This window comes from Bombus huntii, chromosome 16 (assembly GCF_024542735.1).
Source record: "Bombus huntii isolate Logan2020A chromosome 16, iyBomHunt1.1, whole genome shotgun sequence".
Lineage (NCBI taxonomy): Eukaryota > Metazoa > Arthropoda > Insecta > Hymenoptera > Apidae > Bombus > Bombus huntii.
The window spans coordinates 7,996,994-8,011,073 of record NC_066253.1 but is presented as its reverse complement, the minus strand read 5'-3'; the positions used below and the strand labels follow the sequence as shown (position 1 = coordinate 8,011,073).

The following is a 14,080-nucleotide window of genomic DNA, read 5'->3' as shown; positions in this document are numbered from 1 at the left end:
GGTATTTTCGAGAGGATGAGGCTGTTGAGCATAGCACTGGTATCGGGGTAGGATTCTCCTAATTTGTTCAATGCATATATGTGTTGTTTAAATGTGTGGACTAAGCGCCTTAATTCCGTTGGAGATTCCTTGGTTATCCTTGGATAATCAATTATTGCCATGCAGTGACTGAAAGCTGTGTATCGTGGACATTCGAAACTTTCCTTGAGAACGGCTATAGCCTGACTGTAGTTTACATTACTAAGGGGTAACGCGTTTAAACAATCGGCTGCTTCTCCTTGCAGGGCGGACTGCAGGTAATGGAATTTCTGTATGTCAGTGAGACTAGGATTTTTATCGATGGTGGAAGAAAAAATGTCATAAAACGTGTTCCATTTCTCTAAGCTTCCGTCGAAAGTAGGGAGCCGAAGATCTGGTAACTTAACAGCTATCGGATTTGAACTAGCGGATGATGCACAGGTTGGAAGGTTTATGGATGTCGACGGTGATGCTGCTTGCGCGTTCCTTAGAAGATTTTGTAGCTTTATGTCTACCGCGACGTACTGATTTCTTATTTCGAAGCCGCGCGCTTGTTCCTCCTCGTCTAATACTTCTAACTCGAGTTGGATCGCTTCGAATTGACTCGCAGCGTCGGTCAGTTGTTTCTCGTAGTTCGTTAGCAAGGAGTTTTGCTGACACCCAGATTGTTCGTACTCGTCCAGTCGGTTCGATACGTATGTGAATCAGCCGCTACAATAGCCTCGTCTCCGACGCAGGAAGATGATTTGGTCTTCGCTTGCCATCGTTGCCGAGGATAGGAGATGGTCGATATAAGGAACGAGCTTACCTTACTGTCGTGCGGCGTGAGGTCGCGTGTATACTTGGCGAGGAACGTGTCGGGTAAAATTAAGATAAAAATAAGGAACTCGTTAATTTCCGAAAAGGAGATAAAGTTCTTTTTATTTTTTACTCAATTTATACAATTTTTTCGGTTCGCATGATACACTTTCGATACTTGGATTAGTTAGAAATTTTTTTTAGACTGACTGGATGATTTTGAAGGGAGCATTTATATTCTTCCATTCGTTGGAGTGGGAGAAGGTTTTGTTTATACTTAGTGTAAACTTCGGAGAACGGCTGGAGTGATCGAATGCCACTCAGGCGGCTGAGAACGTATGCTGACCGGACGGTCACACGCGATAAGGCGTTCGGAATTTCGGTTTGTTATATAGAGCTGCTCGAATTTCGTCTGTGACATTCCCCCTTCTTAGATTGAACTTGATCCCTCAAGTTTTCTTCAGAAGACTTTTGTGGAATAGGACTTGACGTGGCTTGAAAATTACAGCTGATTCCTCCTCTTCATCTGAGTGGTATGTGTTGGTTGGAATATAGATGTTGGGTGTTGAGGCCAGGGTGAGTGGTACTGGTGGGGCTGTCGCATTGTGGCTGTTGATTACAGTTTCATTTCGGCAGCAAAATAAATTGATACATAATTTGTTCGGTATACATTTCCTGATGCATTTGAATACCCCTATTTTGTTTAATCCATATATACCTAGTATGCCTAATGCTATGTACCCTAATATCTGGAGCGTGGTTAGTCCCCAATACTGTATATTTTTAATTCTGTGTTCGAAATTAAGAGTTTCTATCTCGTCGCCTATTTTATCGATCGTTGTTTTATAGCCTTGTAAATTATCTATTATTTTCGGTGCTCGCTCGAGTTTATCTAAGAGATGAGTGAAACTATCGTTTGTTTTGAGCGCTAGGGTTTTTGTTTTGATTTCGTATATGACTTCGTTTTTTGTTTCGCCTATACGCATGTGTTCGTCTTTGTACAATATATCGCAAGAAGTGTTAGCTCTTATGATGGAAGGCTTGTCAAGTTTTTGTAAGGTATGTTTCGTTTGGCAAATTGTGTCTATTTCTATCGGATTTGCTGGTATCGCAATGTAACAGTTGCTAGTTTTGAGCGGTATAAAGCTAATGTCTTCAATCTTAAGTACAGTTATTTGAAAATGTTTAATGTGTGGTTTGAAATTTATTATTTCGCTGCGACAATCGGTTCTTGAATTTCTGTCATGGATTGGTAGTGTTTGTTTGCATATAGTGGTTCCGGCTCGATTCTTACAAAGTTTGTTGAAATACTCGATATCAGCGTTTATAAATGAAAGACCTGAAGTTAAATATATCTGATGTTCGACTACTGGAGCCAAAAATACTCCATTTCTTTTACTCGGGATAGGATATACTTGTAATATGTTCCATTCTGTGTTAGAGACTAAAGGTACTATGATTTTGAAAAATATTTTGTCATCTATTGTGAAGATTTTAAGATCACTGATGTCGAGTATGAATTGAAAATGTTCGGTTTTGGCAGAAATCGCGGTGTTGTACATCTGGCTACCTATTGCCTTGGCGTAATTTTCTATGAATTCATTGGGGTCAAGTATTTGTGGACTAATTATTCCTTGTTTGCCTAATATCATGACGTTAAGTATTTCATCTAATTGGAAGTGTAAAGTTTGCATCGCGGTGTCGACTTTCATGATCATCTTAAGCATAGATCTATCGATATTTGCCTGCTGTTGAAATTTTAATATATCACTATGTGATCTCTCTAAGTGGTTTAGGTTTTCTGAGTTTACAATTTTTCTAATAAGTGCTGTTTGATTAGCTATTATGGTCTTGATTTTATTATTGTCATCAAATAGTTTGTTCATATTCTCGTTTATGAGCGTAAGATCGTCATCGTCGAGAGTTCCGAACAGACTTTTCGATACGGAACCTATGATGTTGAATAAACCTCGTGTACTTCTGGTATGTGTTAACGCTTTCAAGTGTTTTGCGAGTTGTTTTAGGTTATTGATACGATTTTGTAATCCGTCTAACTTTTCAGCGTATTCTTTGCTGATTGCACGTGAGTCTATTGTTAATTTATATGATTCTATTGTGCTGATCTGCTCGTATATGTCGCTAGTGTCTAATCCTACTATAACATTGGCAGTATCGCTGTACAAATATCCTTTTCCTATGTTTTCTACGAATACAGAGTTTCCTTCTAATGGTGTAATATTTATTTGCGCGGATACTATTCCGGCAAAGAGGAGCGTCGACCTGGAAAGTAAGGTTTTAAACGATTACCGTGTATCTTTTTGTCTTGAATCAGATAGTATGGAGTACATACTTTATCAATCGTGTACGGTCCTAACCATTCCACATCAAGTTTATGCCTTTTATGATCGTTATGTATTAAAACGGAGTCTCCTTCTTTGAAAACTGATTGAGGTTTTATAATTTTACGTTTTTGATCGCGCTGATATCGCTGTTTACTTTTGATCAATGTTTCGCGAGCGTGTCGGAGTCTAGAGTCCCATTCCTTTTTGCGGAACGTGACTTCGTCTGCGTATGTGCGTTGGGGATTCTTGGATATTGTGGAGGGAAGATTGGCTTGGTGTCCGAATGTGAGTTCGAATGGCGTGTAACCAGTAGAGTCGTGTATCATTGTGTTATATGCAAGGCATACAAAGTTAAGTTGATCGTCCCATTCTTCATCCGAATTTCGCTGTATCGATTTTAACATGTCTGTTATTACTGCGTGTGTCCGTTCTAACGATCCGTTACTTTGTGGGTGGAAGGATGTCGTTTTGATATGTTTGATTTTGAACGCGTCTTCGTACTGTTGCATTAAACTAGATATAAAATTCTGTCCGCGGTCAGTTAATATCTTTTTTGGAGCGGAAAAGATGTAAATGTAATGATTCAAGAGTGCGTTCCAAATTGTTTCCGTTTGCTGAGTTTTTAGTGGTACGAGTATTAAGTATTTTGTTAATTCGTCATGTATGGATAGAATGTACTGATTGCCTTTTTTCGTCTTTTTCAGTGGGCCTAATAAGTCCATAGCAATTTTATCGTTTGGTTCGAGGGGTGTGTCGGTGATACAAGGTTCTTCGCGCGGTCTGATACGTGTAGTTTTAGATGTTTGGCAGGTGTCGCATGATTCTATATGTTGTTGTATACGTTTCATCAAATCTGGTACTCTGTGCCGTTCACGAATGCGGTCGTATGTCTTTTGTATACCGGGGTGTCCTACTAAATCGTGATTTTCTTTCAATAATTCGTCTATTTCTTCGTCGCTATATGTTTGAATTGGTTCCCATGCAAAATTTAATTCTTTTACGGTGTCGTTCAGGAATAGTAAAATTTGTTTGATCGCGTTCTTTTCGGTCTCTGTGAAACTGTCGTCGCCTATACCTATCTTTTCGTTTATATGAATAATTTCGTTTAATTTAGTTAACCATTCGATTCTGTCGTAATTTCCTAGCTCTGTTTTGGATAATTGATAGAAAGATTTACGGTTCGGAGTCATTTTGAGAATTTTGGGTAACGCGTCGGTAGATTTTTCCCAATCGTGATATTTTTTATCGAGTTCTATGTTCAAATTTTCGCGTCGTCTGGTCAGAACATGTATTCTAGATAGTGCGTCGGCTGCAGTATTATCTTTTCCTTTCGTGTATTCTATGTCGTATTCGTATTCTTCTAGTTTTAATCGCCATCTCATCAAGCGTGATGAGAGGTCTTTGCAATTCTGTAACCATTTTAGTGCTTGGTGATCGGTTCGGATGAGGAATTTCCGTCCTAACAGATATTGTCGGAGGCGTTTCACGGCCCATACTATTGCTAAAAGTTCTTTTTCTGTAGTGGAATAGTTTCGTTCCGGTGGGTTTAGAGTTCGCGAGATATAACAACATGGATGTCCGTCCTGTGATAAGATTGCACCTATACCTTCGTTACTGGCGTCAGTCGTTAATGTGAATGGTTTCGCAAAGTCTGGGAATTTTAGTACGGGTGATGAACAGAGTTTGTTTTTTAATGTCTGGAATGCTTCCTGGGTTTTATCTGTCCAATGAAATGGTGTCTCCTTTTTTGTAAGTTCGGTCAATGGTTTCGCGATCTTAGAAAAGTTTCTGATGAACTTACGGTAATAACCTGCTAGTCCTAAGAACGATTTGATGTCTGTGGGATTACGTGGCTGTTTGAAATTGCTAACGGCTTCTAATTTTTTGGGATTTGGCTTTACACCTTCGGCGGTTACTATATGTCCAAGATATTCTAATTCTGGTTTGAGAAATTCGCATTTGTCCGGCTGTATTTTGAGTCCGAGTTCGCGTAGGCGTTGCAATACTATCGCGAGGTTGCTATTGTGCTCTTCAATCGACTGTCCGAATATTATAATGTCGTCTAAATATACGAAGCAATGTTTATTTGTGAGTCCTCTTAGCGCGGTATCCATCATGCGTTGAAATGTTGCAGGTGCATTCTTTAAACCGAATGGCATCCTATTGTAATGATAGTGTCCTTGTGGTGTGGAGAATGCTGTGTACTTTTTAGAGTCTATGTCCATTGGGATTTGGTGGAATCCGGAGGATAAATCGAGGGCTGAGAAGAATTTTGCGTTGCCTAGTTGGGATAGTATGTCGTCTATGTCAGGTAATGGATATGCGTCCTGGTCAGTCAGTTCGTTTATTTTTCTGAAGTCCATTACAATTCGCCATTTCTGTTTCCCTGAGGCGTCTGCCTTTTTTGGTACTACCCAGACTGGTGAATTGTAAGGAGAATCAGATGGTTCTATAATGTTCTTTTGTAGCATTTCGTCCATTTGTCGTTTGATTTCTTCTTTATGGCATTCAGGCGGTCGGTAAGATTTTGTGTTAATGATTTTATTTTCTTTTAACGTTATTGTGTGTTTAACAAGGTTAGTGCATGGTAATAAGTCGGTCTCTAGATTGAATACGTCGAGGTAGAACAGCAATATCTTTTCGATTGGTTCACGGAGGGTTTTCTCTATATGCGAAAGTCTAACTAAATCTTTAAACGTGGAGACTTGATCGTACGTATTTGAATTTTCGATAAAATTAGCCATTTTGGCTGGGCACTCACCACCATTGATAAAGCATATCGTTGTCGGTTTTCCTTCCAGGTAGACTGTTTTTGACACTGCTTGTTTTGGAGGTACGTCGTTTTCCTGTTGCAATAAAAGTATATTATTGTCAAGTTTTAATTGTTGATTCGAGAGTTCAAATTTGAATTTAGATAGGGCTGGCAAACCGAGTATGCCGTCTTCTATAATTGGAAAGTTGTCTTCTACCACAAAAAATTCTAGAGTTTTGCCAAATAGTTTTATCAAAGCGTGTTCGTTGGTTTTAAATTTAGAGTGTCCCATCGAGAATTTCCGTTCTTTTGTTATTCTTGGTCGTAATACGCATCTTCGCTTGAGTATATTAATTCCTGCTCCGCTGTCAATGAGGAATTTATGTCGCTGTCCGTCGGATCGTAAAAGTACTGTGGGTCTTCCTGTTGTGGCGTTAATTCGTAAGACTGGTCTATTGGTTTCTCTATTTCTTCCTTGTGTGCCTCGAGATTGTGGACTGCTGGTGGTCTCGGAAATTGGCTGAGTGTTCGAAAATTTCTACATTGTCTGGAGACATGTCCGATCTGATTGCATTTGAAGCATTTTAATTGTGTCCTTTGGGCAAGTGGTATTTGTTCGGTTTGTCGGAAGCTTTTTGGCATTGGAGTTGGTTTTCTAATGATCGGATTAGGATTATTGGTTGTTAGTCGTTGCTGCTCAGGCAGTCGTAGTCGTTCTATTGGTTTTGGTCGTCGATTTCGATCTTCCCTGAAGAATCGCTCGATGTCGGTGGCTTTCTTTTCGGCTTCAAGGAGATTGTATGGTGGATTGGCGAGTAGTAATTGTCCTATTTCGCCTTTCAGGCCTCGGATAAAATCGATCACGGAGTCTTTTAAAATCCTGTCGTTCATAGCTCGTCTAGTAATTTCGTCACAGTATTCGTTCGTTATACTGTATTGTAATTTATTGAGCGCTCTGCGGAACCCGATGATATAACTTTGCACACTTTCGTCGTGACGCTGTCTCGTTTCGCGTAGCTGGTCTTGATGTTCTCTAACAGAGTCTTGGGTGGCTACGTTTCGTCTTAGGGCATCGTACAGGTGTCCGTATTCGTATATCGGTATATTGCAGATGACCATTGCGGCTTTACCCGTGATTTTCCCGATTTTGATCATTTTTAATAATAACGTGGGTTCGCTACACATGGCTCGTAATTCGCGTACTTCGCGTATGAATTCTTCTACTCCGATATTGTCTTCGCCGTTTAATTGCGGAATACATACTATCGCGTCTTTGGCCCGTAAGCTCGGAGAGGCGAATTGCGGTGGACGGTCTTCGTAAGAGGGATGGTTGCCTTCTTCTGTTCGAATTGGAACGCATGGTGGGGAAGTTCTATCTCTCGCGGCAACAGATTCGTCCATAGTAATAAGGGAGCCTAGTTCTGTAGTAGCGTCGCGTCCTATTTTTATCTTGGAGATATTTTTGCCTAATAGTTCTATTTCCGCTGCACGCTTCTTATTTTCACTGTCGGCCGTCCGTTGTGTCTCTTCTACACGTTGCGCAAGAATTTCAATTTGTCTTTGTATCACGTCGAGTATGGCACGAATCGAATTGTCCGTACCTCCGTTTGTAGAAACGGTTTCAATAGTTTCGACTTTGTCTTTTCGTGATGTGAGCATGATTCTAATTGAGCTTATTGATTCTGAACTACTGTTGCTATTTGGACTCGAAGCGCTTGGGAAACTGGGTTTTCTCACACGGTATCGTGAAAATGAATCCAGATTTTTCAGCTTACCGTAGTAGCTATGACCGTTGAGGAGTCTCAGGGATGTTTCCTCTCTGGTTGGTTCTAGATTCCGAATCTTATTCGTAGGCTTGCTCTGCGCTGACCGTAATCCTCTCGTCTAGTTTCACCGTAGTGGAACGTTGAAAGTTGCTGCAGGGCTTCGTAGTAGCAAAGATTCGCACTGGGTCCGTTGATCCTTCGATCTTCAATGATGCGCGTACGCCGAAATCGTGATTTCGTTTACACTGAAGCGAATGGATCTTGGCAGGATCGCCAAAAATGTCACGTAAAATAAAAAGAAATTTAAGAAAAAAAAAGAAACTTTATTTTTTTTTCCTGGTTTACAATACACTTCCGAGCTCTAGGCGTGACTGTTCAAGTCTGACTTGAATGATTTTAGGGAGAGTATTTAAATTCTTTTATCCGTGGGAGTGGGAAGAGGTATTTATGATATATTTCTGAGAAAGGATAGAGTGACCGGATGTTATTCCGATGGTCACTCATGCTAAGGTGCTTGAAATTTCGCTATCTTATCGCTTTGTTTAGTCGGATTTCATCTGTGACAGGTTGATGGAAGAATTGGTGGTGTTGGTATTTGATGCATATTGTTTACGTGAGCAGTGGAGCAAGGTATCCTGATAAATACATTTTTAGGAATTACTCGACTTAGATATTCGAAAAGTTTATATTTATACAATATATATACTGTTCCTTGTTCTAGGGCTGCGTATCCTAATATTTGTAATGTTGGAATACCACATTCTCTGAGTGAATTTATACGTAGTTCGAATTGTAGGGTATTGACTTGTGTTTTTAACCGAGCCGTTTGAGTGTTGTTTGAGCCGTTTCTAATATTATCTCTAGCGTCGGGATGTCTATTTTCTTGAAACTATGTGAACTGTTCTTAATTTTGATTTCCATAGGGAGTATTTGGAATTCTCGTGTGCAGATAGTGCTCTATGAACTTTGTGAACTCGTTGTTGTTGTGTTCTTCTATTTTGTTTTTTATTTCCTTTGCAAGTTTGTTTAGGTGTTTTTTGTTTTCTTTTGATCTATGTTTTTGCCATTTTGCTTTCGCTTTTCTTTTCTCTCTAATTTTTTCGAGGATGTCTGGCGGAATTATTTCTGTTCGTCTATTGGTTGATTCACCTTCTTGAATAGGCTTTCCAGGGTTCCAGCTCGAGGTGTAATGATTCTTGATCCCCATAGTGTGTGCTTTGAGTTGTAGTCTCCCGCTGCGATATATTTGCCACCTAAGTGTTGAAAGTACTCTTCCCACATTTGCGATGTTATTTTGTGTCGCGGTGGTACATATACTGCTGACAACTGTAAATGATTGCTGCTAGTTTGTACTGTAACGGTGGTTGCTTGAATATATTCCTTACTAACTTGGCTATCTAAGTGGTGTTTAATGTCTTTTCTTATTATTACTGCGGTCCCTCCGTGTGCTTTTCCTGAGGGATGCTTGGTATCATATATGATGTAGTACGGTATTTTTATGTAACTTTTTGTAGTGAAGTGTGTTTCTGGTACGAGTAGTATGTCGATATTACTGTTATACAGGAATGTTTTAGTTTCTAGGGCCCTTTGTTGTAGGCCGTTAGAGTTCCAGGCTGCTATTATCAGCGTGTCCATTTTTATTTTTTGCTTAGCATGTTTGTAAGTAGTTGTAGTATGACTGTGATTTGTTGCGTTTGCTATCTGAGGACTGCGTTTTGTTCGCTTATCATTTTTGTTAGCATTTCGGTGTTTTTGATGCAGTTTGAGCAGTTCCTTGATTTCTGTAGTGTCGCTGCTGTGATTGTCTAGATGTGGCGATTGGTTGACTACTTGCGCGTAGCTTCGGCTACCAACGGTGTTGGCGTTACTGTCGTTATTGTTCAGTACGTGCTGTAGATTTGGTGTTGTCACGGTTTCTGTGGTATCCTGTTGCGCGTGAAAGTTGTTGAGTGTCCTGTTTCGAAGCGGCGGAAACAGTTTACGTTGCAGTTACTTTCTGACTATACAGCCTTTGTAGCTGGCTGGGTGGTTTCCACTGCAGTTGTAACATTTTACATCGTTTGTTTTTCCCGTGTATGGGCAGTTCGTTGTTAGATGCATTTCTGTGCATTTGACACACGCCGGGTTTCTGTTGCAGTAATTCTTTGTGTGTCCATATTGTTGACACCGCATACATTGCGGTATATCTTTTTTATGTCTGGGTGACTCAACCGTAATTATTGTGTTTAGATCCTTTTTAATTTCGAAAATTTCCTTGTTATTATTTTTAGGTTCAAGTTCTATTAGAAATAGCGATAATGATTGTTTAGTATCATATCTGGTTATGTTATTTATTGCTCTTACTTGGTGCCCGATTTTGGCTAGTTCCTCGCATACGTTGCTTGTATTTGTCTTTGGGTGTAATCCTCTGATTACTGCTTTGTAACTTTTATCAGTTTTGATCTGGTAAGTATGATACCCGGCGTTTTTCTCTTTTAGTGCTTTTGTCATTTTTCTAAAAGTTTCTGGGGTGTTAGTTTGTACTTTTATCTGGACCAGTTTTAGCTGTTTAATGCTGTAATTTTCTTTTCCTGCCGTGATGTTTAGCAGTTCAATAATGGGGTCTGTTATTTGGGCATCTATGTACATTGGTGGTGGTTTGGCGATGTGTGTTATTGGTTTTTCCCTTCTCTTCTGGCAGTGCCAGGAAAGGAGTTTTGGAGAGTAATTTCTTGTAGCCATTATTGCCTTTCTGTTTCTACAGCCCCCTAACGTTTGTGTTTGATGTTATTTTTCGTTTTTTGCTGGGAGTTATAACCTTCCATCTTTCATTCGGGTGTGATAGATCGTTGTTGATATTATTCTTCTCGTCATTCTTTTGTGTAGTTTCCATTTCTATTTCCCTTATAACTGAGCAATCCTGATTTTCGTTTGTTGTAGATAGACAGAGCTGTAGATATAACAAATCAATCAACAAACGAAGATCAGGATTGCACAGTTATAAAGGAAATAGAAATGGAAACTACACATTTGTTATATCTACAGCTCTGTTTATAAAATATGTTTCGCCTTTGTTTATTATTTTTATTGGTGATTATTGTTGCATATTTTCCATCATTTAGCGATTGGCTCTGTCTTAAGTCACTTTGTTTTCCCCACTTGTCGCAGTAACGGAAGTACTGATTCACACGTCCGTATAGCTGCACTGCTCGGGCAGAACTGATATATCTAGAGTGAATTGATAATTTTCGTATTTTGGTTCTAATGCCGTGTTATAATGGTGATGTCCTAATGCTTTCTTATAATTTTCGATAAACAGTACAGTGCTTTACTCGTGCTTATAGCATGAAAGATTTCGTCAAATTGGAAATTGCACTTTCTGCTTGAATTATTAAATCTGTTATTAGTTTCTTCCTTGCATTATTAGCCATGTATTCGTCAAATTTAACTCTCATTTCGTCGATTTGTTTTATACTGTCGGATTTTATGATTTTATTGTTGAGCGCGGTTTGGTTTGCAACTATAGTTTTTAATTCGTTTCCTTCTTGAAATAATTTGTCAATGTTGGTACTTATTAGGTCTAAGTCATAGGTGTCAAAAGTTCCGAATATACTTTTCGATATAGTTCCAACAATATTCAACTATCCTCTCTTAGTTAGTGTGTGATTGTGTGTTAAAGGTTGTAATTGGTATGCTAAAGTTTCTAGTTTTTCTGTGCGTCAGTTTAGAGACATCATTTCATTATGAACTTCGCATTTGTTTTTATATAGTTTCTCGATGAACACGACATTCACTTTCATATGATTCAGTTTTTCGTACACATCATTAATGTCTATATGTCGGAGATGAAAGGAAAACCGGAGCATTCCCTTTGCAATTTTGGGAAAAATCCTCTAATGCTTTAGCCTACATTTTATCATAGCCATAATTAAGCAATTGTTGTCATTTGTAATTGTTCGATATTTGTGATAGCGAAAGTGGGTTCGAGGTGACAACTGGTCGCCGAAAGTAGCCACGGTCACGGGATAAACGTTTTGCCTGACGAAGGTGTGGATCGGTTGTATAGTTCTCCCTAGAAATCACATAGAATTGTACTTTGGAGATGTCGATATAATGGAACACACGTTGTATTAGGAATGAAACTCCAGACAGAAATTGCCTAGCAACGGCGTTTGAAACTTTCTCGATGCTTCCAAAGAGTATACAACAAACTCTTGACAGAAACTGCCTAGCAACGGCGATTGGAACCTTCTCGATGCCTCCAGCGAGCATGTAACAAACAAAATGCAGTCGTACAGCGAGAAAGATTTTCATCAGATCATCATTCGTGTGATCGCCTTGGAAAGTTTACCGAGCAGTTTACCGAGCATCTCAGCAATCGTATTTTTGTGTCTAAAATTATTCTACGCATAGTAGAGAGTTATCCCGTTGACCGTGGATTCGTTTGCACCCAAGAACATTGTTAATAGCGTTAATTAAACTCATTATTCGTTAAACTTATTATTCGTAAAAACAATTATTCGTTAATCTCATTATTCGTTAAACTTATTATTCTTTAATCTAATCATTAGTTAAACTTATCGTTTGTTAATCTTATTATTCATTAAACTCAATATTCATAGTATTTTGTAAAATCTTGTATATACGCGTCCGACTTAGATTTTGTGAGCACGTTCATCTATCATCTCGTCGACCGCGGATTTTTATTGAACCTAGGATCATTGTCATTAGTTTCACGAGTATCTAACTACCATGGTTACTTGTCCGGTTCTATGATAATCGTATTTGCACTAGTCAATGTCTTCTCTATTGCATAACGGCAACGTGTAACCCAAACGAAGATTCGTTTCACGCCTTTAACCCTAATTCTAATGTAAACCCGACATATATATGTCGGAGATGAAAGGAAAGCCGAAGCCTTTCCTTGGAAATTTTGGGAACATCCTCTAGTACTTTAGCCTAGATTTTATTATAACTGTAATTGTTTAAAATTTGTGATAGCGAGATTGGGTTCGAGGTGACAATTGGTCGCCGAACGTAGCCACGGTCACGAGATAAACGTTTAAGCCGGCCTAGCCACGTGTGAGGTTACCTCGGAGGTGCCGAGACAATGGGACATACATTGTATCAATAACCAAACTCCAGGCAGAAACTGCCTAGCAACGGCGTTCTGAACTTCTCGATGCTTCTAACGAGTGCGTATCGAATTGCAGACGAGGCTGGCATTCGTGCGATTGCCTTGGAGAGTGACACATCGAGCATTTTTCGTCAATCGTATTTTGCGCCTAAGATTATTTTTTACGCTTAGTAAGGAGTTGTCTCCTTGGCCGTGGATTCGTTTGAACCCAACAAAAACATTGTTAATAGTGTACATTAAATTCATTATTCGTAAATCATATTATTCATTAACTTCATTGTTCATCAAATTTGTTAGACTTAATTATTTGTTAAGCTTAGTGATAGTCTTGTATATACGTGTACATATAATCTCGGCTTTGTGAAACGATGGCTAGTCCACGCGAAGAGTTGTCACGCGCCCAAAATTCCGATCTTAACACGACATATATATTTCGGAGATGAAAGGAAAGCCGAAATCCCTTGGAAATTTTGGGAACATCCCCTAGTACTCTAGCCTAGATTTTATTATAGCTGTAATTGTTTAAAATTTGTGATAGCGAGATTGGGTTCGAGATGACAATTGGTCGCCGAACGCAGCCACGATCACGGGATGGACGTTTTGCCTAACGGAGGTCTGGAGTGGTTGTATGGGTTTTCCGAGAAATGTGGTTGTGGCGGCATGCGGCCTCGGGAGCGGGCCTAGCCACGTGTGATGTTGCCTCGGAGGTGCCGATACAATGGGACATACATTGTATTAATAATCAAACACTAGGCAGAAACTGCCTAGCAACGGCGTTTGGAACCTTCTCGATGCTTCCAACGAGTGTGTATCAAACTTCACCCAGAAACTGCATAGCAACGGCATTTGGAACCTTCTCAATGCTTCCAAACGAATATAGAAAACAAATGCAATCGTACAGCGAGAAACATCTCCACGAGGCAGGCGTTCGTGCGATTGCCTTGGAGAGTGACACATCGAGCATTTTCAACAATCGTATTTTTGCGCCTGAGATTAGTTTACGCTTAATAAAAAGTTATCCCGTTGACCGTGGATTCGTTTGAACCCAAGAACATTGTTAATAGCGTTCATTAAACTTATTATTCGTAAAAAATACTATTCATTAAACTTACTATTTGTTAAACATATTATTCGTTCGACTTATTATTCACTAACTTTATCATTCGTTAAACTTATTATCCATTAGACTTATTATTTGTTAAACTTTGTGGTAGTCTTGTATATACGTGTAAATATAATCTCGGCTTTGTAAAACAATGGCTAATTCACGTGAAGAGTTGTTACGCGC

The 14,080-nt window shown here is 39.3% G+C and overlaps 1 protein-coding gene across 1 annotated transcript in view; it reads right to left on the bottom strand.

The window, feature by feature from the left end:
• The window catches only part of LOC126874323 (uncharacterized), a 49,892-nt gene extending 47,303 nt beyond the window's left edge, over positions 1-2,589 (bottom strand). The window contains exon 1 of the mRNA XM_050636223.1: positions 2,232-2,589. Coding sequence (XP_050492180.1) covers positions 2,232-2,543 — 312 coding nt within the window. The 5' untranslated portion in view covers positions 2,544-2,589. The remainder of the gene's footprint in view (positions 1-2,231) is intronic.
• Positions 2,590-14,080: the final 11,491 nt, after the last annotated feature.